The 22,423-nt window shown below is 37.1% G+C and overlaps 4 protein-coding genes across 15 annotated transcripts; 2 read left to right on the forward strand and 2 right to left on the reverse strand.

The window, feature by feature from the left end:
• Positions 1–691: 691 nt before the first annotated feature.
• LOC107225589 (meiosis regulator and mRNA stability factor 1) lies at positions 692–15,010 on the reverse strand. 4 transcript variants are annotated; one of them, XM_046738494.1, is made up of 25 exons: positions 14,898–15,010; positions 12,558–12,939; positions 12,315–12,458; positions 11,962–12,246; positions 11,388–11,554; positions 10,407–10,501; positions 9,878–10,079; positions 9,457–9,619; positions 8,996–9,194; positions 8,781–8,869; positions 8,575–8,700; positions 8,333–8,482; positions 7,807–8,205; positions 7,382–7,560; positions 7,094–7,266; positions 6,798–7,009; positions 6,551–6,701; positions 6,291–6,466; positions 5,654–6,037; positions 5,357–5,560; positions 4,989–5,259; positions 4,484–4,857; positions 4,269–4,367; positions 3,831–4,191; positions 692–3,760 (listed from the first exon to the last, which is right to left on the reverse strand). In XM_046738494.1, exons 1-25 carry the CDS (start codon positions 14,951–14,953, stop codon positions 3,705–3,707), a joined length of 5,097 nt encoding a protein of 1,698 aa, XP_046594450.1. In that variant the 5' UTR covers positions 14,954–15,010; the 3' UTR covers positions 692–3,704. The 4 variants fall into 4 exon arrangements, with proteins under 4 accessions (XP_046594450.1, XP_046594449.1, XP_015521587.1 ...); XM_046738493.1 differs by having other exon boundaries at positions 4,475–4,857; positions 14,898–15,009; XM_015666101.2 differs by lacking the exon at positions 14,898–15,010 and adding an exon at positions 13,462–13,607 and having other exon boundaries at positions 4,475–4,857.
• On the forward strand, positions 13,728–16,071 carry LOC107225586 (phosphatidylinositol N-acetylglucosaminyltransferase subunit Q). Of its 3 annotated transcripts, none has more exons than XM_046738499.1 (5): positions 13,728–14,872; positions 14,959–15,239; positions 15,314–15,506; positions 15,630–15,744; positions 15,817–16,071. In XM_046738499.1, the coding sequence occupies exons 1-5, from the start codon at positions 14,072–14,074 to the stop codon at positions 16,011–16,013; spliced, it is 1,587 nt and encodes a 528-aa protein (XP_046594455.1). In that variant the 5' UTR covers positions 13,728–14,071; the 3' UTR covers positions 16,014–16,071. The 3 variants fall into 3 exon arrangements, with proteins under 3 accessions (XP_046594455.1, XP_015521584.1, XP_015521585.1); XM_015666098.2 differs by having other exon boundaries at positions 15,823–16,071; XM_015666099.2 differs by lacking the exon at positions 15,630–15,744 and having other exon boundaries at positions 15,823–16,071.
• An 88-nt stretch (positions 16,072–16,159) lies between these two features.
• On the reverse strand, positions 16,160–22,364 carry LOC107225596 (protein chibby homolog 1). 4 transcript variants are annotated; one of them, XM_046738507.1, is made up of 4 exons: positions 22,052–22,363; positions 21,874–21,989; positions 21,560–21,646; positions 16,602–16,676 (listed from the first exon to the last, which is right to left on the reverse strand). In XM_046738507.1, exons 1-3 carry the CDS (start codon positions 22,233–22,235, stop codon positions 21,560–21,562), a joined length of 387 nt encoding a protein of 128 aa, XP_046594463.1. In that variant the 5' UTR covers positions 22,236–22,363; the 3' UTR covers positions 16,602–16,676. The 4 variants fall into 4 exon arrangements, with proteins under 4 accessions (XP_046594462.1, XP_046594461.1, XP_046594463.1 ...); XM_015666115.2 differs by lacking the exon at positions 16,602–16,676 and adding an exon at positions 21,395–21,446 and having other exon boundaries at positions 22,052–22,364; XM_046738506.1 differs by lacking the exon at positions 22,052–22,363 and having other exon boundaries at positions 16,160–16,676.
• LOC107225594 (DNA topoisomerase 3-alpha) lies at positions 16,981–21,802 on the forward strand. 4 transcript variants are annotated; one of them, XM_046738497.1, is made up of 13 exons: positions 16,981–17,086; positions 17,156–17,215; positions 17,423–17,586; positions 17,722–18,065; positions 18,146–18,264; positions 18,346–18,692; positions 18,765–19,053; positions 19,228–19,726; positions 19,804–20,149; positions 20,253–20,712; positions 20,792–21,035; positions 21,123–21,361; positions 21,431–21,802. In XM_046738497.1, the coding sequence occupies exons 2-13, from the start codon at positions 17,173–17,175 to the stop codon at positions 21,469–21,471; spliced, it is 3,135 nt and encodes a 1,044-aa protein (XP_046594453.1). In that variant the 5' UTR covers positions 16,981–17,086; positions 17,156–17,172; the 3' UTR covers positions 21,472–21,802. The 4 variants fall into 4 exon arrangements, with proteins under 4 accessions (XP_046594453.1, XP_015521597.1, XP_015521598.1 ...); XM_015666111.2 differs by having other exon boundaries at positions 16,981–17,215; XM_015666112.2 differs by lacking the exons at positions 16,981–17,086; positions 17,156–17,215 and adding an exon at positions 17,234–17,315.
• Positions 22,365–22,423: the final 59 nt, after the last annotated feature.

The raw sequence follows: 22,423 nt of genomic DNA on the forward strand, positions 1-22,423 counted from the left end.
AGGTGGATTAAGGCTATTCCAACTAAACGAAACCTACAGTTACAAAATCATGATATTTCATCAACGAAATTTAGCAACCGATTGCGCATAGTCTAAAGTCGCTCCAACGAACAGGTCAAAAGATGCAGCTAAATCATGGAAACTTTTTTTTATATTTCCTCAGTTGCTAGTCCTACGATGTCCTAGATTTTTTTCTTTATTTCCCGAGGGTCCAAAGCGAAAATATTGTGCACCCGAACCCTGTTACCTCCACAAAAAAAATCAAGTCTAACCCATTTTAATTTACAGTACTTAAATAGAGATTTCACAGTTTCCGAGATCTGAGTACATAGGAAAAAGTAGCTACGGATTCTAGCTCTCCAAAAATTACAAGTAAATACGCTGTTTCTTTTCCTTTTTTTTATCCACCATTTACACTTTATTGTACAATTATATAAAAAAAAACCGTCTATAGCTATTGTACACGTATATCAAATTAAATTATTAAACATTCATAGGGAGGATTGCATTGACATTCATTTTTATACATAATAAACTCTCTCACCTCGTTATCACAATAAAATCATTTAGCACAAAAAAGTCGTGTTGGATATTGAACGAGCGAGCCTGAATTCAACTGGTTGATACGTATATTGTGGATACCAGTTGAAAATTCAATTAAAAGCATGATTATGCGAATTTTTCTGCCTTGTATATTTTCAAAATTCGTTGTATGAGTCAAGCGTGAGCGGAATTTTCTTTGTTCACTGTTTCACGAGTTACGCGCTTGCTCAAAAACACTGTGTTATAATAAATACATTCCATATCAAATTCAATTTGCAGTAATAATAAATTCACCAAATTTTCGCAGTACATCATTACAATCAGTAGGAAGCTCTGCAATTAAATCTAATTCACTAATCGAAAATATCATTTTTAGTGCTTATAAAACTGACGTTTACAGAACAATGTACCAATTTCGATTTTTGACGTCAATTTGAATTCTGTTACTAGTACGTGGAGCTTCCATTCTGTTGCAAAGCTTACACTTCAATATAACAACTATCGCTAAAACATCAGCTGCAGATACTAAATATAAAATTTTATGATCCTATTAATAATTATTTTACACCAGATAGTGCAGACATAATTTTCTGCACATCACTCAAGCAAACGTTTGTTTCCTTAAGATTAATAATAATTCGTACAAAAACAATATAATTTGTTCGCCTTGTTCTTTTTCTATTTTTGTCTTCTTCTCGATAAAAGTACATTTTTGATTACGAAAAAATTGTTCTTACAATTCGAAAAGTAGCCAATCTGTTAGATTGACTGATTTGGTAAAATTGCTGTTAATTTTATTGTGATTTCTTAAAATGAAGACCTTAAATACAATTAATCTTTACACTAACCATAACAGTAATGTTTCCCTGAACAGAATTGCGTGCGGCCTTCGTTTTATTCAATAAATTGTACTATATATTATCTCTTTGTTCACAGAAAATCTGCAATTACGCAGTGCACAGATTATTGATCTCCAGCAGAAAATTCGCGTGTCTGATCAAGAAAATAAAACTAAACCTCGGTGTATTCAAATACAGACAACGATAGACGCAAATTATGCTTTGAAGACACTGTTGGACATTGCAGCTGATAATAACTGAAGCCACTATGCCAAAACCTATCGATACGGTGAATTTATGGAAGAGTGTGATTCTCGTCGTATAAAAAATTGGCAAATAGATCTCTAGTACGAGGAGCAGATTTTTGAATAGCTGCGCATATTCATTCCGAATAGAAGCGCAAAAACGCAGGTGCAGAATCAACGAAATGAAGCGTATCTTGGAACGGTAAGAAACAAATATTCGAAATGGAAAATCTCGAACATTACAAAGACTATCCATTCACAGATGGCGGTGCAACAGAAAATGGGTTTAAATAAAAATTTGGAGTCGTCCAAAACGCTTCTGTTTACTCGGATTAGCAAGGTCCCGAACTCGCATCAGAACCTCGTTCAAATGGTGGTATGGCAGCTTCAAAGCGATCATCAGGCCAAGATATAAAATATGCTTGTAAAACCAAGTACCAGACTCGATTATACACTTGCTGGAAAGATTTTGCAACAAAGAGCATGAAAATATTAGATAAAATATCCTGTTCTCAGATATTTGCATTGAAAACGCTGAGGAATCATTCGAGAAACGAGTAGAAAAAATGTACCATCACCCAGGTCAGAGAGATGAAAACTCCAAGATAGAATCATAAAAATGTACAACGTACTCTTCATCATTGAGAATGCAGAAGATGCTCATTTAGAGAAAGCACGTGATTTGATTGACTCGATAAAATATTATTAATAATTCTGGAAATTAGTCATTTGTATTTTCACTTCCACGACCGTATCTTCTAATTTTTGATAGATTCTAAGTAATTTTTCTTTCCAGTGTCTTCTTCAGATATATCTGCAATTTCGTTCCGTTCTGTAGTTTTTCAAATGATACTTTCAACTATATTGAAAATACTCAAAGTGATGATAAAAAATGGGTATTAACATGAAAGTGTCCGATGACTAACGCCTATAAAACACACTGTAAGAATACAAAGTAATTTATATAATTCAGGGTGAAAGATTACGTAGCTGGTTATTACGATTACGTATACAGGGCAAGAGTATCAAGTTTTAATGTTTGAATGCCGACCACCCCCTATGCTTAACAATGCACGCACAAATTCAATGATTTTGAACCAATTTGCGTTCACTCGCAATTTTCAATGGAAACGGTTTTTAATATAAATTGTGACTGCAAAATGTTTTTTTTTTTTTTTGTTGACAGAATCGAACACAACACCGAATTTGATTCTACTTGCGTAATTTATGTAACTTACACATTCAATACAAGTTTACTATTTCTTATTCAACATAACGCCAAGAGATATTTTTTAATTAAAATGAAGAACGTTACAACGATTCATCTATAGATGTGCACATTGTGCATATGAATCTCAAGAATTGCCATGTTAAAATGTTAAAAACATATTACTTTCAAGTAATCGAGAGTTATGTGTATATACATTCTAAGCATGCCTGAAGTTGATTGCACATTCTGTACGAGTGTTCCCAATTTTTCAAAATATTCAAATTGAATAGTGATTTGGAGCAATCAAATGGGCAATGTTGTTCTTATCAAGTAGGTTTTATTTTATATTTAAATAAAATCTAAAAATTATGATCCCGTGTTGGTTATTGATAATCTAATATACTACATGTATCAGATCACTATCCAGTAATTAACTTCAGTGAATATAAATAATTGGCTAAGTTGTGGAGACTGTCCACTTTTATCACAGTCACAAAAAATTTCATCGTGCTGGCATTAGCTGTTTAGTATATTATATTTTCATTGATTCTTTCACCACTGTGAATTATAGATCACTAATCACTTTTACTTTCATTTCCAGTCGCATTCATCGTAATAATTATCGAGCAATTTTGCAATGTTAAATCACGAACATGGATAGTTCAATATTATATATTTGAATTGTTCGGTTCACGAATAATTCTTGACGATAACCAAGTAGCTCATAATAGAGTATCTTCTTGAATTGTCGGCAACTTGTTGAAGCAATATGATTGTATTTGAAAATTCTCTTCAGACTTACCGATGAGAATCTTAAAAAACAGAAGGTACATCAGGAAGTACCCCCTGATATTTACTTTTTCTTACTCAAGAGTTAATGGGCTGACTGAATTGAGCAGCTAGGCGACGTTTCCCGGATATCACTGGAATAAAATGAATGCTATTTCCACAAAGTCGATATTTATCAGTTGATACAGAAAGTTTCAAACTTACGTTGTTGTTTTGCGGGAGTAATCCGACCTTTTCCTAAAGCTTCAGAGCTGTCAGTTTCACTCGTTTGAGATTTACCAGGCTGGTCTTCAAGACTATTGCCATCAGTTCGGAAATCGTTATTTCTCCTCAATTCGATAACTTCAACAAGAGCACTCTTCTTAGGAGTCAAAGAAAGTGACGGAAATGGTAACTCCGAAGGATGAGGTGCAATGACCGGGCTGCGAGAAGAATAGTACGGCGATGTACGAGGGTTCAACGGATTAGCTGCAGCCGGCAGAAGATTCTTTGCCGGAGATAGCAGATTAGAAGCACTCTCATCAGAGGTCATTTGATCCCAGTGAGGCAAGGTGAGAGCCGGAACCTAGAATCCAAGTTTGCAAAACATGTGTGAAAATATAGTCAAGATAAAAATACGATTGCATGATGGAGCAAACTTACAACAACAATTGCAGACTGATCGCGTTGAGAGTACTTGTAATTTGGAGGGCTTGCCCACACGGCAGAGTTCCAAAATCTTTGCTTATTGTCATTCTCACCCTGTAATGTTGGAGGTAGGCTTTGAAAATTGCAATAAAAGTGGATTTCAAAGAATATAGGATCTTTGAAGGTTTAAATTTTAATTGATACAGAAATAAATTGCTAACCGAATTTACATCGTTAGGAGAATCAGGCTTAGGTGGAGGTGGAAGCTCTTGATTTCCTGGTGAGGTGCGAATTAGACTTTGAAGAAATTTATCATCTTTCCTCTCAATGGCGGACCATTTATGCGATTGCTCTGCTTCTGATTCAGGCACTGCTGACCACTGTGTATCGTTTTTTTGAGACCACTGACTAAGTTCCTTGTGAGACCAATCATGATGGATATTCACAGATGTCGGTGGCCATTTACTGAGCTCCTCTAAATTAAGCGAAGCATTCGATAGGTCCAAACGTCCAGATGTATCACTGTCAAAGGAATCATTGCTGGACTCTGTATTCTTATTCGGTGATGTGACCGAATATGTTGAAGGTAACGGGAAGCCAACAGCTGTTTAACAAAATCGGAAATGGATTTTATTGTTATATTTAGGTACACATGCAACTAAGCACTATGACATAACAGTTTACAAGAAAAAAAAAGGCTGAAAGCTATTGGAAGAACTTTGATTGTATACTCACTGGCAAGTTTCTTATTCAGATATAAAGTTTTCCTTCGGTGTTTTGGTTCTTTGAGGATTACAGTACATTTGAGAGCTTGTAAAAGTGCAGTGAGTGTTGAAAATCCAAATTGGGCAACTTGACATGCCGAACCTATGACACTAAGATATGCGTTCTCAAATTGAGACAAGGGAAGTACACCACCATAGTTCATTAAAACTTTGTATAGATTGCACGCAAATGACTGTAGCGGAGTTAATTCTATCATTTGCTTGCCATTAACACTTGAGAACTGAAATTCAGAATATATAAAGAATTAAATAAAGGTAAAAAAGGGCTTGTTCGTCAATAGAATTGAATTTCTGAATTTCGTAAATAATAATTATTACCTCAACGACGTCGGAAAGATCCCTTTGGAGCCCGCCTAAGTCACAGGCTGATGCATAATACCGAATGAAATGAGACTGAAACTCTGGGACTGAGAGACAGCGTTGTGGCTGATCCATGAGTACTCTACGACACTGTAGAGCCAAAACTTGCAACCTCGATTTATCCACTGACGTGACAACCGGACCTGTCGCTGTTTGTGATATCTATGAGAAAAAACCTGTGTCTTTACCATTTGAAACAGATATGGATAAGGTTTGTCAATAACGTCGTTTGGTTTGAAATTAGTTAAAACAAACCTTGACAGTTTCAAAAAGTTTTCCCATCAGTTGCAATATTGAAGAACAGTTGAATATGTCTGGGCATAAGGCGTAACCAAACTGATGCAAAAATGCTTGACCAATTTCTGCCACTGGCAGAACTCCTTTCGCCCTGCTAACTAACTTGGCTACTTGTTCGCCAAGTACTCGGAGCCCTTCTTTTTCAGTAAGCGAAATACATCGCTCACCTCCACTTGTTTCCTCTATTTTTACAATATGCGGTATGGCTTCAAAGAGTTCAATCAATTTTGTGAAACCGTAATCTGACACACGACACTGATGACCGAAATGGTGATGGTAAGATGGGACAAATTTGTTGAACAACATTCTACACTGTGGAGCGTGACCCAAAAGCTTAACTACCTGTAAAATAAAATAACCAAATAATCAATTTAGGGGATTACACTGAATTGTTGCCTCAAATCCGTAAATAATCGGTATGTATTAACATTTCTACAGCTCCTCAAAGAGCATCTAATTTTATTGCCATTTCTCTTTGTGCTAGTAGATGGATCCTAAAACTTAGCCAAAAGTCAGGCTAACTTTCAAATTTTACAAGAAATGAACTTTCAAATTGAACTTGAAAGTGCATAAGAATTCAGTTTACCGAACTTACTTCGAGAGCAAACTGTTTCGTTCGTTCTATCTCCTCAGCAGTTTGTTCTCTCTTTGGTATGGCAATCATTTTATCATTATTATCGTGGTTTGTTACAACGACTGTATTTTCAGAAACCTCACCGAGAATATCCTCAATCGCACAAACGCCATAATCTACGACATCCCACGGTTTGGCTGTAATAAAAATATGGTATAAATTTAATTAAATTCTAATTTGAACAATCGAATTATCATATACCTTATAACCAAGCAACATACCTATTACTCTGGAGTAAACAGATGGAAATTCAGAAAGAGAGACCTGTTTACTAGCTTGGGCTTTCAAAACTCTGAGCAAATCCGAGGTAAACCTACGAACCTGGGCCCGATGTGACAGTGTGACAACTCGTTTGTTTCCATCACCCATCACCTGATATAATGGCATCAATTTTAATACATCAACGACAAATTCCACACACAGAGGGCTGCGAATTCATTAGGAGAGAAATAGAAAAATTTATTTCACCTGTACAGTGTGTGTAAGAGCTTCTAAGAGATCTATCAATTTAGTAAAACCGTAATCAGCAACCCTACACTGTCTTCCAAAGTGATGGTGATAAGCTGGTATAAAACGATTGAACGGCAATTGACAATGAGGTGCAGTTTTCAGCAGATCAACCAATTCTCGACTGAACAATGCTAGTTGATTCACCAGTGGGGGACTTACGCATTTATTATCTGTTAAGTACAAAAATATTGTGATTGAATGTTGTTCTAAGATTTCAATTTAGACTTAAAATCATCAAAAAACGTCTACCTTACCTTCATGACTATCATCATTGTCATTGGTTCCAGCCCATATAAGAAACTTGACTCCTCCTGGACCTTGTTTCAGCTCTATGGAACTTAGACAGGCAACCAAGTGCTCCAAAGGAACTCCGTTTTCATCTACTTCAAGTTTTTCTGTAAACTCAGCCTCGTAGCACGTTGGCAGACTGAATAAGAGGAATAGTAATTAATCAGAACTTATCACGGTGTAAATGAGCATGATAAAGATAAATCGAGAGCAAAGTTCGATCAATATTTTCAAAGAAAAATTATTTTTCTCACCTAAGTAGCGGGAGACTCCCATTGTGCGTTTTTAATAATTGTTGTAGGCGGTCAGTGAGTAATTTCAGTGAAATTTTAACATTTGGCAATGAAAGCATCTCTTGTTCCGCCCATCCTCTGTCTGACCACGGCTTCTGTGTATGCATAGTACAATACGGCATCTCCAGCTGTACGCCCTCCTAGAAAAGAAACAAAGGATACTTAGAAATTGAAATCATAGAGAAAAAAACAATACATGATTTATTACGCAAGTCAGATAAATTTTCACGCTTCCCCGAAATGATCAATGATACTTAAGACCGGTGAGAACAAAGGCTCTATCACCATCGAAAGTAACTCAGATTCGGCCTCATGTCTGTCATCATGTGCAACATGGTAGAATATAATATTAGTAGTGAAAACAGTATCGATTAAGTTGGGCTTACTGGTGTGGAGTTGCCGAAACATGGAGATGGTGTATTTCGATGATCTGGATTGAGGGAGACCATCCTTCCTCCAGAGTCCTCAGTGACAATGCAAACATCTTTCATTTTGTAGAGCTCGGAAACACTAATTGAGATTACAAATCGTCGTTCGTACATTTCCCGAAATTTAAATAACGGTAACTTGTGCCCAGGAACTTCTTGCAACAACATTACTATCTGGGATCGTACCAGCTGAGGATTAGGCCCACCAGTATGAGCGTATGAAATCAAAATCCGTTTAAAGCCGACCTTGCGACGATGAAGTTGAGAAATGGCATACTGCGCATCTTGTAACGACGGAACCTTCACGCTAGCGGCAAAATTTCCATCAGATTGCATGAAGACAAACACGTGCAAAACCTAGAAGAATAAATGAAATGCTACAATAAAAGACCAGACGAATAAAATACTTAAAGCTGTTGATTCTATGTCAACGGCAGGCATATAGCTATTTCTTACTCAAAAATCGTCGTCATGAGTGACTTACCATTACATGTTCCATAAAGACTGAGGCCAAAATACGTTTCATCTCTTTGGGTTCAATGTTTTGGTCCAAATTGGTTACCTGAAGTTCAATAGGTGTACAGGCTCCGTTCAAGACGCCAAAATTACGGTTGCTTATTGGATTAAAAAAATTCTGTAACACACCAATGGATATGTACAGAATGAAGAATCTGCATACATTTGAAAGTGCACAAAACTGTTATACACAACATAATTAGCACAAACCTCAACTTCTTCACTTTCCGGATCATTTTGATGATAAGGCGACAATCGCGACTGCTCATGTTGGCACGAAGACATCAGATGCCCGTCGTAGGGTGATGGAGTTCTACTACTTCGTGGCGGCATTACCTGTTCGTTTAAAGAGTGTTAAGACACGTGGTTGAAAATTATTCAAGAAGATGCGTAAAATAAAAATAGGCAATAATCACTTGTCCGTTCCAGTGAGCATGGTCTCGCGTATATGCCGAAGTCATTGGGGAAGGACTGCGCCGCTTTATGGAGTTGGATTGCAAGTATCCTATAATGGAAAAATTTATGAAGCAAATGAACAATTGTATGAAAATGAGTTACTTGCAATACAAATCACTAAGTGAAAGAAAACTGGAGACTATTTTGGGCTTTGTTGATCAAAAAACGTAATTACCATTTCCATTGTAGCTCGGATTGGGAAGATGAAATTGTTGTCGCGCCGGTTTCCAGTCGGGTGGATGTACATAGCTATGAGTTCCTCTTATGCGCCTATACCCTTCTGGTGTACGAACTGAATCGTTATTGGATAATGTGCTTGTATCTCGAGCCTGCGAGATTGAAGCACGCTTACCAAGAACCTTCACATCTTCGTTCTAAAATTTGCATTATCATATTTTGAATACATCACAATTTTTTTTGAGAAGAATTGAGTTCGATTTCAAATATATTGTATAGGTGTTGATTACGAGAACATAAGCATAGGATATGAGGTGGCTAGTACTTTAAACCGTCACGTAGATATTCAGACAGTTGATCACAGAATTATTAAGAATATAACACTGATCAAACAAGTCTGTTCATTTTTTTTACAGTAGGTGCTGTACGAAATTGAATCATTCAATTATACGAGTTTACCTTGTATTGACCTTCCCAGTAAAATCCGTGCCGTTGTGTGTTGCCAACCTGTTGCCATACAAACGGAGAATGGGAACGCGGCAATTCGTTAAGAGATCGGTTGAAACTAGCTTCGCTACTGCTTTGAACATTTTTACGAAAGACAGGCGTCTGCTGGATCAATCTGAAATCGCACCAAAGAAATCGAAAATGAAATCAGCAAGGTCGTGTTGAATCAAAACTTGATACGAATTACAAATACTTCAAATCAGATAAGATCAAAGCTTCTAATATTCATAACCCGAATCAGCAGAGATTATTACAATCAATCTGCGACTCAAAGGTTCAATCTCGGAGTATCATCATGTTTGTGATTACAATGTCATTTATAGGAAAAATGAGAGTCGAATCTTTCGAATTATTTCTAAATCTTTTGACTTACCCAGGTGGTACATTAACTGATGAACTGTGGATTGTACCCCATGTTGAATATGCTCCGATTATAGGTGATGACGAATGATAGTGCGGGGTGACAGGAAGACTGCGTGCGCCTCCTAGCGTGCTCCCTGCAGTATACATTTTTCCTGGTGTTCCGATCACCGATTCAGATTCAGTTGCTGTACAATCTTGGCTTGTGTTGCTACCTGAAATTATTGATTTTCTTAGGTCATTAACTTCGCAAAGGTGCAAAAAAAACATCAAAGTATACATAAATGAACACTTTTGTCAAATATCCAATAAAAAAAAAATATTCCTTGAAGGTGATCTGCCAAGAAAAAGAACACTAAGATTTATCGCAAATTCGTTCAAAATAATATCATCAGACCAAGTAAGAAAAAAAATCTTGAACGTGTTTATCGTAAGATTTGAAAATAACGAGTACACATTTATGAATTTATAATATGAAAATCTTACAAAAATAGTTTGGATAAATGTTGAATTTAAATATATTATAGAATAACATCATCTACCTTGTGTTTTACTTGTATGTTCGTCTCGTTCTTCAGAGAATCTGACAAGAATCTTTGAGCCAAATACGTCTTCACCATGCATACGTTTCTGAGCCCTATTTTGAGAAGAAAAAAAAAAAACGAGAATAAGAAATGAGCGTTACTTCTGAAAGTCAGCCTGCTGAAAGCCAGATAAGAGAACTCAAGTGTCCTTTAGATGGAGTAAAGGCCGAGTTTAACAACAATCTATAATTTAAAAATAAACAATTTTTGGAATAATAGCTGAATACTGAATGTTAAATGCTGATATGAGAAATCCACAACAGTTCGATTTTAAAATACAATAGTACCGTATCACCTGACCTTTATTATGTTTTGAGTTTATTTCCAGCCATAACGACTTACCATAGTTGTGTACAAGTAATAAGCAGCTACCCAGTCATGGGGTCACACAAAGAGACAAGCTTACAAACAAATATTCAATAAATAAAAATCTATGAACGATAATAAATAAAATATCTCCTACTGAAACTAATAATTAACACATATTACATTACAAATACATTATTACATGTAAGGTTAAATTTTTGAAATTGTTTTACTTGTGAACTGTAATCTAACAAGGTGAATGGTACATTGCTGGCTGCCAACAGATTTTGCTGATATATATACCCTTCCCCTTTTCTCCTCCTACTCCAATTTTCCACGTGTATATGGCGCTACATGACGAGCAATATCAAAACTATTGAATTTCAAGCTTTAAAGGTGGTACGAAATATTATATGGCTCAAATTTGGCAATCTAGAATTTCACTGCAAAATATAACCCCATCATTGTCTTTAATTTAATCAGTACTTTTAATTGAATTGAATATGTTCATAGTATCGCTCGAGTATATTTTGACGATAATATTGGCAACGAAACAAATTCAATGAATACAAGTGGGAAAAAAAAAAAAAACAGAAAAAGAAACGAGACAAACAGCTAATAACGATGTGTTACCTGATAGATGAATCAGCTGAAGTAAATCGCACGGTGGCCGTGTTGGATTGAATTGCTACAACCTTGCCACCACAGTTATCGGAAAGTTGCTTCAAGCGTCGCCTGATAGCTACGATGTCCTTTTCTTTAGGTAGATTATTGACTAGAAGATCGTAGGTCTCGGGGAGCTGAAAAGTTCACTGGTTTACAAGACAAGCTCAAAGAGCTAGGGACATGCATACCACATTATGAATATCACTGTACATTTAGAACACAGAAAAACATTGCCACGTATAAAATGAATGAATAGCTCTGAGCATTAAGAAAAGACAACAGAGAACTATTACAAACAGACAAATACAAGAATGAAAGCAAAAAACATAGTAATCAAAGACAAATGTGGACATTTAACAAAAACCGAATAAAAGTATAGAAATATAATTTCTTGTACAAGTTTATTATATTTTTTAAAGAAACAAAAATACAAACAAAAAATCTAAAATTAATAATTCAGAAGCAATGTTGCAAGAGAGATAATCAGGCATAGAGTGAGATGCAAGTGGCAAGCCGTTGTCAGTGTTGATAGCTTTATTACCTTCGACACGGTTCGGGATGGCAAGGGTTCCATAAGTTCAATAAAATTGTAATGTTCATTAGCACACAATATTAAAGCCTCAGATGTATTCTCCTTGTGCAAGAGTATAACATGTATTTTTTTTCTATGCCTCAAGTCGCTAAGGTCAACAGCAAAATTAATGTCCCCAGATATGAGAATTATTGCTGCCGGACTACCATGAATGTCAGCAAATCTCCTAATGGACTGGCGAAGTTTTTCATCCGCAGCATTCTTGCATGTCGATGCGACGTGAATTAAATTCACCTGTAATAAAATGGGAGGAAAAAATATTAATAAGATAAGATAACAAGATGAGCCAAGAGATTTTTTACCTGAGCATCATTAAGTTCTTGCACAACCTGATTATTCTCCTTCTTAACGTCACACACTACTATGAATTCTGCCTCCCTGTAACCACTGAAAAATGAGTCCCTGATCACCTGCGTAACTGCAACGGCGGATCTGCCTTTGGGAACCTAAGGTGAAGCAGAAAATAGGTAATTTGTTGTTTGAAATGTTTTCTGTAAGTGTTCAGACTACTCTGTTGTTTAAAAGAAAAAGTCTGATGCACAAACCTGGCAATTCTCGATGTCCCAGAACACGCCGATCGGTGGTAAGTATCTCGGTAGAGTCTGCGGGTTGACTGGACTACCATGGTGCAGATAAGAGTATTCGAATCCATAGTGCTTAGATGAAGGCGGAGTTGCGGAACCTCCTTGTTCCGATAGCGTGTCTGTATCGTTGTCAGAATTTGTCCCAGACAAGGAATGTGTCTTATGAACAGAGCTGATATTTGGCGGTGGCGGAAACTTGAATTGTGATAGCGACCTTATCAGCTGTTCATTCAGTCCTTCTATCTCATCGTCGCTACTCGCCGAGATAGCACGATGCCTGGTGAAACCACTGACTTCCATTTGAAATTCCAAATTTACTTCACATATCAGTTCGATTACTGGGCTGAAAAGAGAAATAAAGAATAAACGAAGATTGTAACACAGAGTAGGTGAAGCTGGTTCAAGAAAATGATCAACATTTTGACCAAGACGGTTGGGTACAAAATGCAACAGGGGTAAGAAATACAAATTTTAACAGATGCAAGGAGCTGTGGACTTCGGACAGAGAACAAAAAGCCAACTTTTAGAGACATTGTTTTGTGCAATCTCAAAGTTTATGATGAAGTAGGGATAAAATAGGAACTGACTATTTAGCTGCAGCAAACAGGTGTTACGGAATACATTGCGCGCAACTATCGTTTATACGAAATAACTCACAATGCGAAATATTGATTACGATGTTTAATCGTCGACTAGATTACAAACTGCGATTGGAGCGAAATGGGATTCAAAATAACTGGTTGAGGTTATAATTTTTGTGGTAAAAAAAATGGTCGAGAACAAGAGAAATGTCTCCGGCGTATAAGATCGTGGCGCAGTATTAGTTAAAGATATTAGCTGGTGATTTGTAACCATTCGTTATTACCTGAATGTCAGCCCATAGCAGAATAATCAAGATTTTAAAAACATTCCGATCGCAAGATGCCGAACAAGTTTGTCGCTTTCTACATTGCAAAAAAAATTATCCACAAGTCACACTACAGGTCAACTACTACGGGAACGACGGGAATGACCGGGAATGTTTGCCTTCTCGAGACATTTTAGTAAAGGCCAGAATGACAAATGGCGAAATCCCTGACGTCCCACTGTCTAACTCTTAGGATGTGGACAAACCGGTGAGAACATGTGGGAACAGAAGCTACTACGAGATAGTACAAGACTGGCTGCCTTTGAAATTCTCTAGTCAATGACAACAGGAAGATTCGAATTTCGAGGTTATCAATAATAGAGCTGGCGAAACGTCACAGTTGAATTCAAAAGCATTCAATATTCCTATTCCTTGCAGATTTTGGCTCGACTTTGCTCATAATAATTCGATAAACTGAAATGTACAACATTTTGTACTGTAATAACAGAAATTATGAAATTTGAGGTTAAGGAATGTAGGCGGATTTAGTTGCCTATCATCAGATAACGTGTAGCAATTTCCTTAGGCAGAGTAGATTTTGTACAATGTAATTTGGGCCGTTTGCACAATGACAAAGACCATATTAGTATTCATACCGAAAGAATTTTGCAATGAGAAACCAGGATACATGTTTGGCAGAGTCGTGTATGATTCCTGGAATGAATCGAAGAAATTCTTTATTATTGGTGTGAGGAAGGTGGATTCTGGCAACACGGTTAAATCAAACAGCGATTTGATAGGGTACTTCTCCGGCTCTAAGAACACGTATGGGTATTTAGATAAAACATTATCGGATTGGATAAACGTCTATTTGTCTCCAAATTCCAAGTCTAATTCCGTTAACTGCGAATATTGCATACGTGACGTTCTCATAGACAATCGTAAGATCACACCAACCGCATATCACACTGTGATCATAATTTACGATCAAACTGCATTGCTACAGGCCGAATTGTTAGTAAACAAGGCACCATCTGGTGATCACTTTCAAGAACTGAAACAAACGCTGCAGAAAAGGTCCATAAAGGATGAGATAAATAGGAAATCAAAATTTAGTCTCATCGGAGAGATCCTTCTGACTTATCATGCGTTATTTTTCTTGTACCAAATGCGATTCCTCTACAAAATAGCGAGCAAACTTTTGCCAATATTGAAATACTCCGCACTTGGCCTACACATGCACAGTTGGCTGGAAAACGGACAATGGACTTTGACCATGATCGTACAGAGAAAGAGAATCACATTGAAAACTGCAAACTACATTTTGGCTACGGCGCTTGACGTCTTACTCGGCGTCTTGCTTTTGCGATTTTTGTTAGAAAATATTGGACATGTGCCACCCTCTCGAGTACTGCTTAACAATGCAGAGGTGATTTTTAAACAATGCTTCATACCTTATTGAACAGTTGGAAAATGAAATTGTATAACTACAGGAATGAATTGCTTTCATTTCAGAGGGTTGTTGAATCACTCAAAGGGCTGGTAAACTGGTTAATGGGAGCGCCAGCAGGTTTGAAACTGAACCACTCGTTCAACGGGATGCTAGGTCGATTTTTCTTATACCACATCAACCTGTGGTGGACATTTTTGGTGGTTAGTGAACCTTTGCTTGAATTTGCATTCAAGGTTCTAATCCTTTGTGGAAGACTAGGTGTCACTTTCCAAATAGCTATAATAGCTGATCTCTTGGCTCTTGTCAGCTTCCACAGTTACTGCATCTACGTTTATGCAGCAAGGTGAATATCTATACAGCACACAAATATTGGACTTTCATTGATTTGTAATTTCTAATGATCTCGGTCAAATACAGACTGTTCAATATGCAGCTGAGAGGCCTGATGGCACTGTTCCATTTGTTCCTTGGAAAGAAGAAGAATCCATTAAGGGAGAGAGTGGATTCATGTCAGTATCAGGCTGATCAATTGTTTGTTGGAACATTGCTGTTCACTATCCTCCTGTTTCTAATGCCAACAACATGGGTTTACTACTCCGTTTTCACTATTGTGAGTAATGAAACAAAAACCAATTAAATTCGAAATCAATTGAAATCACAGAAAGAATTATTAAACAAAATCTTACTCGAGTGTATCACAAGTAAATCGGGTAGATCTATTTTCTTTCCATAGCTTCGACTCGTCCTAATAGGCCTAGGTGGATTTCTCACCAGACTTAAGTTTTACTTACAAGTTCTGCCAGTCTATGCTTTTGTAAAATGGCTTATTCGTTCCCCAGTTATGAGCAGTAAGTAGAGCCGATAATAGATTATTTTGATTTGATGCATAGACGGTATTTCATGTGCAATTTCCAATGCTGTTCCAGGTACAATAAACATGAAGATATATCCCAGAAGTGGAGAAGGTCCTACCACCCTAATCGTGTCAACAGTTGTATCTCCATGGGGTGAAACTTGGAAACGTTGCATTCTAGAGACGATAAACCCTCACCTGCCGGTTGAGTGGGGTAAAATTGTGAGAAATGTGTTTTGGGGTCAGCTTTTGTACCCATTGTAAATAACCGCTCCATGTATTAAGAAACTATTAATAAATGATTGATGGTTTTTGCTATTTCTATCTCATTTCATTATTTATTATTGTTTACTGTATATTATGTAGTATACTGTAGATTATTTACAGGTTATGGGAATATTGCCAAGCAATTTCCATGCCACAAAAGAAGCACTCGTTTATTTATACTAACAGCTAGAGCGGAACTCAATTTTTCGGACATACAATCGAAGTGTAGGATTAAATGAAACTAAATACGGCAGACACTATTTGTCCATTTTTTGTTTTTCGATTTCCCTCAATCTCGCCTCTATTTCTTTTGTATCAAGATTACGTTCCCGATTAAACTTTAGGACAGCTCTTAATTGAACTTCTTCTAGACCCTCTATGTGATCATAAAGCGTTAAATCAAAGTGTCTATCGATGTCGCTTTCTTCCCTTAGAATGCCGAAATATATAAGAAACGCAGCTGTGCTCGCAATCACAACGTACATCTGGTACCAAGGTTCATCCGATATTTTTCCCGTTCTTGATTTCATAGCTATCCAAGTATCAGCCTTACTACCGGTGAATCGCAATGGCTCTTCATATTGTTCCTCATTTTTGTAATCCTTTGATTTATTTGAAACGTTGGCCAAGGTTCTCCAACCTATCGGTGTCGATAGTTTTCTGCAAGTAAAGTTAAATCCAGTTATTCTAGTATCACGAACTGATATTAATGGTTGCAGGACAATATTGCGTATTATGGTGCAATAAACGGGTAGACAAGAAGCGACCTAACCTCAAATAGAAATGGGTTTTCTTTTTATTGTATAGCTGATTAATCTAAAGAGGTTGAAAGACGAAAAAGCGAATCACAACTACAATAAAATATAGCTTACTTTAAGCAGTGTGAAAAATCTACGTTACCTTGGCGTTAGTAAATTACATTCGGAGAAAATTGTTCCAGCAATTCTGCGCAGCATAGCAGACGCCATGATTCTGGAGTTCTACAGAGTTCTACATAACCGAAAACAAATGTCAACACACACTTTCGATTTATTTTATAATTTATTTTAAGTTAATATTAATTTGAAAAAGTATGCTTTAGGTTTACGTAAATTCACTAAGCTTCGGAGTTTTTTTCACTCATGTTTTCTACTTTTCAGTATACCGCAACTGCTTAATGCATTTTGTATTACAAACAAAGATCAACCGGCTAGTTTTTGGTGAGTAGAATGTGAACAAAACACTTCTCTAATCACCGAGTATTTTTGGTTAATTCCAAACGATTGATTGCGGCAATAATCTAATCTTATCAAGTCAAAAGTATTTCGTTAACGTCTATTTCTTCTTTATTTCTTCGCTTTTACTTGTCCGCATGAAATTTACATCGAAAATTACGAAGATAAAGGTTAAGAAATATTTGTTTATAGATTTAAGAACTACATGGATTCAACTGGCCAAATTAAGTAGCAGTGATACTGTCAAAGAGCTGTACAATAGCGGTAAAAACGTCATGAAGGTGTTGAATGTTGCTGAAAAAAATGACGCAGCTAAAGGTATAGCTGGCTATCTTTCACGTGGGTCTTCGCATCGGGTAACTATTGGTTTCTATTTTGTTTTTTCATCTGTAAAATTCACAACACCACTTGCTGCCAAACTCTGAAATATCGTAACTGGTCAGATAAACAATTAACACGCCAATAGTACTAGTAAAGTCAATTATTTTCAGCGAGAAGGACTATCAGTATATAACAAGATCTACGAATTTGATACCCAGCTATGGGGCCAGCAGTGCAAAATGATAATGACGTCGGTATCTGGTCACCTGTTGAATCATGAATTTGTCGGAGGATATCGTAATTGGCAGGGATGTAATCCACTATCTCTATTTGAAGCACCTGTGGTTAAGCAGTGCGAGGAGAATTTTATGAAAATAAAAAAAACCTTAGAGAGGGAGGCTAAGGGTTGCCAGGCACTGATTATATGGACAGATTGCGATCGAGAGGGTGAAAACATAGGCTTTGAAGTTATACAAGTTTGCCAAGCTGTGAAGCCCACCATTAAGATATACCGGTAGTTATTGGCAAGGTCAAAACTGTCAATAAATGTTACTACCAGTTCGAAGTATATCTTTACTTGGCTATTTTTTTCAGAGCAAAATTTTCGGAAATAACTGCTCCATCGGTGACTCGAGCACTTCATAATTTAGGAATACCGAACAAAGCCATAAGCGATGCTGTCGACGTTAGGAGCGAATTGGACTTGAGAATAGGTAATTTAATTGTTTAATTAATCAAACGATGATATGTGGCTAGAGTTGTATTGGTTAAATATGTCAACGTTATCCCAACAGGAGCTGCATTTACACGATTTCAAACAATGAGACTTCAAAAGGTTTTTCCACAAACGCTAGCTGAGATGTTAATCAGCTATGGCAGCTGCCAGTTTCCAACCCTGGGTTTTGTAGTAGAGAGGTTTCTCGCAATTGAAAATTTCAAGTCAGAGCCATTTTGGAAAATCAAAGTCACGGACGATCGTGATGGAATATTGGTGGAATTTAGATGGGACAGAAATCGTTTGTTTGAACGCCTTCCGTGCCAGATATTTCTGGACATGTGTTTAGAATCTCCTACTGCAACTGTAGAAAAAGTTACGTGCAAACCGAAAAGCAAATGGAGACCGCTGCCATTGGACACCGTCGTTAGTACAACTGATTTATGTAAATTATTATTATATGACAACCGATACACTTCAATTGTATTAATTTTATAGGAATTAGCCAAATTGGGTTCACGCAAGTTGAAACTAAACGCAAAGGAGACAATGAAAATAGCAGAGAAACTGTACACTCAAGGTATTATCAGCTACCCTCGTACAGAAACTAACATTTTTCCCAAGGAACTCAATCTTGTGCCACTAGTCGAACATCAATCTGCAAGTCCACAGTGGGGACCGTTTGCACAACAAATACTGCAAAACGGGCCTTTCCCACGTCAAGGGAAAAAAAATGATGGAGCTCACCCTCCGATTCATCCTACGAAGTACATTGCTACTTTAGGAGGTATGTTACAAAACTTTATCAACTTTACTATTAGTCTAGACCGTAATCATGGTTTGAAAATTTCAAAAATTTTGGAAAACGATCAATTTTCCCAAAAATTTGTAAAAATTTCCGCTTGGAGTAATTTTCTGACTGTATAACAATTTTTTAAATCAAGAATCCACTTTATTACAGGCAATGAGGCTCGTGTATACGAGTTTATAGTTCGTCATTTTTTGGCCTGTATATCAAAGGATGCAGAAGGTCAAGAGACCATTGTTCACATTGATATTGCGCAGGAAAAATTTATAGCAAGTGGTCTTCATATAATTGCCAAAAATTACTTAGAAGTGTACCCGTACGAAACGTGGAATGCAAAAGAAATCCATGCATACGAAGAGGGACAAACTTTCAGACCCACTGGCATTGAAATGGTTGATGGGGAAACTTCACCTCCAAACTTGCTAACAGAAGCTGACCTAATTGCTTTAATGGATAAGCACGGAATTGGCACTGATGCAACTCACGCTGAACATATCGAGAAAATAAAATCAAGGCAATACGTGGGCCTGAAGGATCAAAAGTATTTCATTCCCGGAAAGCTCGGGATTGGATTGGTCATGGGCTACGACAGTATGGGCTTTCATATGTCCAAACCACACCTCAGAGCAGGACTCGAAAACGATTTAAAGCTGTGGGTGAAATATCAACTAGTTATGAAATAAAATATCATTATAATGAAATAAAAGAGAAATAAATAATTTCTTTCAGAATATGCGACGGTGTGAAACAGCCAGCGGATGTTTTGCAGGATCAAATATCCAGGTATAAAACAGTATTCACAGCAACGTTACGGCAGGCTGGATTAATAGACGAAGCGCTTGCACACTATCTTGACGAGCAACCAGCGCAGGTGCAGCATGCTGAAATAGCAAACCCGGATCCAGATATAATTGTATACAAGTGTCCAAAGTGCGGGAGTAATATGTTATTAAAGGATCGAAGGAACTCTCCTGGCAAATATATTGGCTGCATGGCGTTTCCGACATGTAATAATTCGATATGGTTTCCAACCACTGTTGAGAATATAGAAGTTTTGAATAACAAGTGTAACAGGGTAAGTTAAACAATTAACAAATAATCATTAAAAAACTTTGGGCCTCGGAATTTCTAGTGTGTAGTATCAAGATGGAGATTGATTAGATTGTTTCTATTTCTAGTGTCCAGGTAATATGCCATTACTTAAGTTTACCTTGCGCCAAGGTACCCTGCCGCATCTTGGAACCTCTTACACCTCTTGTATAGGAGGATGTGATACAGTGCTCAATGAGACTTTTGATATTCGAACACATAGCGTACAAAATGTGCCACAAGCTGGTAATGGTGGAGCACCGCAAACAAACTCAAATCAAAATCCTAGAGCAAATCAAACACGGCAAAACGCACAAAGGCAACCTAATGGCCAGATAAATAATTCTAGAGCAAATGACACAAGCCGTACTGATTCTGGGGTGTCTACTTGGAGCTCTGCACCTTCGACGACTTCTGTACGACATAATAAGTTTTCTAATCGGTCTAGTAATCAGAATCAACAGAATATGGAGACTGATGACACGATTCTCTGTAACTGTCATGAAAGAGCAATAGAGCTTACTGTACGTAAAGAGGGGACAAATAAAGGTAAGTTGGAAATACAGTATTACCTTAGTAACACATTTTTTGCTCTCTGTTTATTTTTTACTGAAAATAATTTCCGCAGGAAGACAATTCTACAAATGTGCCAAACCGCAAGAAAACAGCTGTGACTTCTTTCTCTGGGCTGCAGAAAATGCTCTACCCAATGATAATGCAAACAGAAATCATTCGCAACCATCTCGGAATACCAATAGCAGCTATAGTAATCAAACACAGCAGAGCCAAACTAATATGAGGTTCGATAGAGAAGCTGGCGGATCATCGTCATCTCAAGGCATTACCTGCACGTGTGGGCAACCGGCAAGAAAGTGAGTCCACCAATGGAATGACTTACTTCAAATTTTAATGCACATCCGAATTCTACCAGCACCAATTGCTCTCTGTAATATCCACAGACTTACCGTACACAAGGAAGGTCCTAACAAAGGAAGAGAATTTTATGGATGCCCTCAAGGAATAGGCACTACATGTAAATTTTTTAAATGGGCTGATGAAAATGACGATGATGGTTCATGCGATAATGGACAGAGAACACACACAGGGGGCTTTCGAGGAGGTAGAAATACACAAAATGCAAATCTTCCTAGAGCAAGAAATCCAAGTAAAAGGAAGTGCGGTCTTTGCGGACAAGAAGGTATGTTTTTGATGTATACAATTACCACACTTATTTACCAAATGGATAATTTAATTATCGATATTTCAGGTCATACCAGACGTACCTGTTCACAAAATGATGCGGGTTAAGACAATTTATTGAATCAATTTAATAATAAGAAAAATCTTCAAGACTTTGATAGTTTAATTGTAAAAATGTGATATTATGTGTAATTACCTAAGTACTTTTCGAGTGTGACGGTTTATCTTTACGAGCGTCGAGTTCTTTGCCATATAAATTAGACTCTGCTGTCGTTTGCGTCAGCTAGAAAAAAATTAACGATCAAATCTGTAACATTAGTTTCATTTTTCATAAAGAACGGTGTAATACGCTATCTTTTTTCTACTGCGTTAAAACAATTGTACGCGTATTGTTGGTGTCCCAGAGATACAACGAGCCAATAAACAGAGATAACAGTAATGAGAGTGTAATTTACTAATAGCACTAACGACATCATTTACGACTTTTTATTACAGTAGAGGGATAATTACCATGTCAAGCATTAGTTCGAACTTTAGCTTCAGAATATTATTCTCCTCTTCAAGCTTCTTCACTTCCTTTCGGAGTCGTTCATTCTCTTTGTAAGTTCCACCAACTTTGCCAGATTCTATGAAAATGAAGAAATGGAAAATGGAAAAGTATTCTGAGATTGGGCTCGACTGAATTTACCAGGAATCCACTGTCCACTGTCGAATACAGTCTCTTGGTCACCGAGTCGCAAACGTATGGGTCCAACATCAGGCCCTAATTCTTTTTCGATCCTTTTAGGGCTAAGATCCTTGTTTGCCAACGAAACGAATGCTCTTCTAGTAGGCGTTTTTTTGGGTGAAAACTTGTTTGAAAACAACGGCATGTTTCGCACACCTCGATGAAATGTCAAGAATATTGTTGGTTATGTTTGTATAAACAACCAAGAGTCCATCTTGTATCACTGATAATACAATCCTATGATCCGACATCTGTTACGACGAATTAGGACTAAGCAGATAAAAACTGGTGGACTAAACCGCCATTAGTTTACAAATACTGTCAACCATCTAC

The sequence above is a fragment of the Neodiprion lecontei genome, chromosome 4, assembly GCF_021901455.1.
Source record: "Neodiprion lecontei isolate iyNeoLeco1 chromosome 4, iyNeoLeco1.1, whole genome shotgun sequence".
Taxonomy (NCBI): Eukaryota; Metazoa; Arthropoda; class Insecta; order Hymenoptera; family Diprionidae; genus Neodiprion; species Neodiprion lecontei.

Bases quoted from the DNA above. Each gene is read 5' to 3' on its own strand.
- LOC107225594 (XM_046738496.1), top strand. From the start codon at position 17,368: ATGAAATTTACATCGAAAATTACGAAGATAAAGGTTAAGAAATATTTG. The intron at 19,054-19,227 runs GTATGTTACAAA...ACTTTATTACAG, and splicing joins GTACATTGCTACTTTAGGAG to GCAATGAGGCTCGTGTATAC. The intron at 21,362-21,430 runs GTATGTTTTTGA...TCGATATTTCAG, and splicing joins CGGTCTTTGCGGACAAGAAG to GTCATACCAGACGTACCTGT.
- LOC107225586 (XM_046738499.1), top strand. From the start codon at position 14,072: ATGACAAAGACCATATTAGTATTCATACCGAAAGAATTTTGCAATGAG. The intron at 14,873-14,958 runs GTGATTTTTAAA...CTTTCATTTCAG, and splicing joins TACTGCTTAACAATGCAGAG to AGGGTTGTTGAATCACTCAA. The intron at 15,745-15,816 runs GTAAGTAGAGCC...TTTCCAATGCTG, and splicing joins TCGTTCCCCAGTTATGAGCA to TTCCAGGTACAATAAACATG.
- LOC107225596 (XM_046738505.1), bottom strand. From the start codon at position 16,984: ATGGCGTCTGCTATGCTGCGCAGAATTGCTGGAACAATTTTCTCCGAA. The intron at 16,677-16,916 runs GTAACGTAGATT...CTTTACTTGCAG, and splicing joins TGTAATTTACTAACGCCAAG to AAAACTATCGACACCGATAG.
- LOC107225589 (XM_046738493.1), bottom strand. From the start codon at position 14,953: ATGAAAGCAATTCATTCCTGTAGTTATACAATTTCATTTTCCAACTGT. The intron at 5,260-5,356 runs GTAATAATTATT...TCTGAATTTCAG, and splicing joins ATCTTTCCGACGTCGTTGAG to TTCTCAAGTGTTAATGGCAA. The intron at 4,192-4,268 runs GTAAGTTTGCTC...CTTGGATTCTAG, and splicing joins ATCAGTCTGCAATTGTTGTT to GTTCCGGCTCTCACCTTGCC.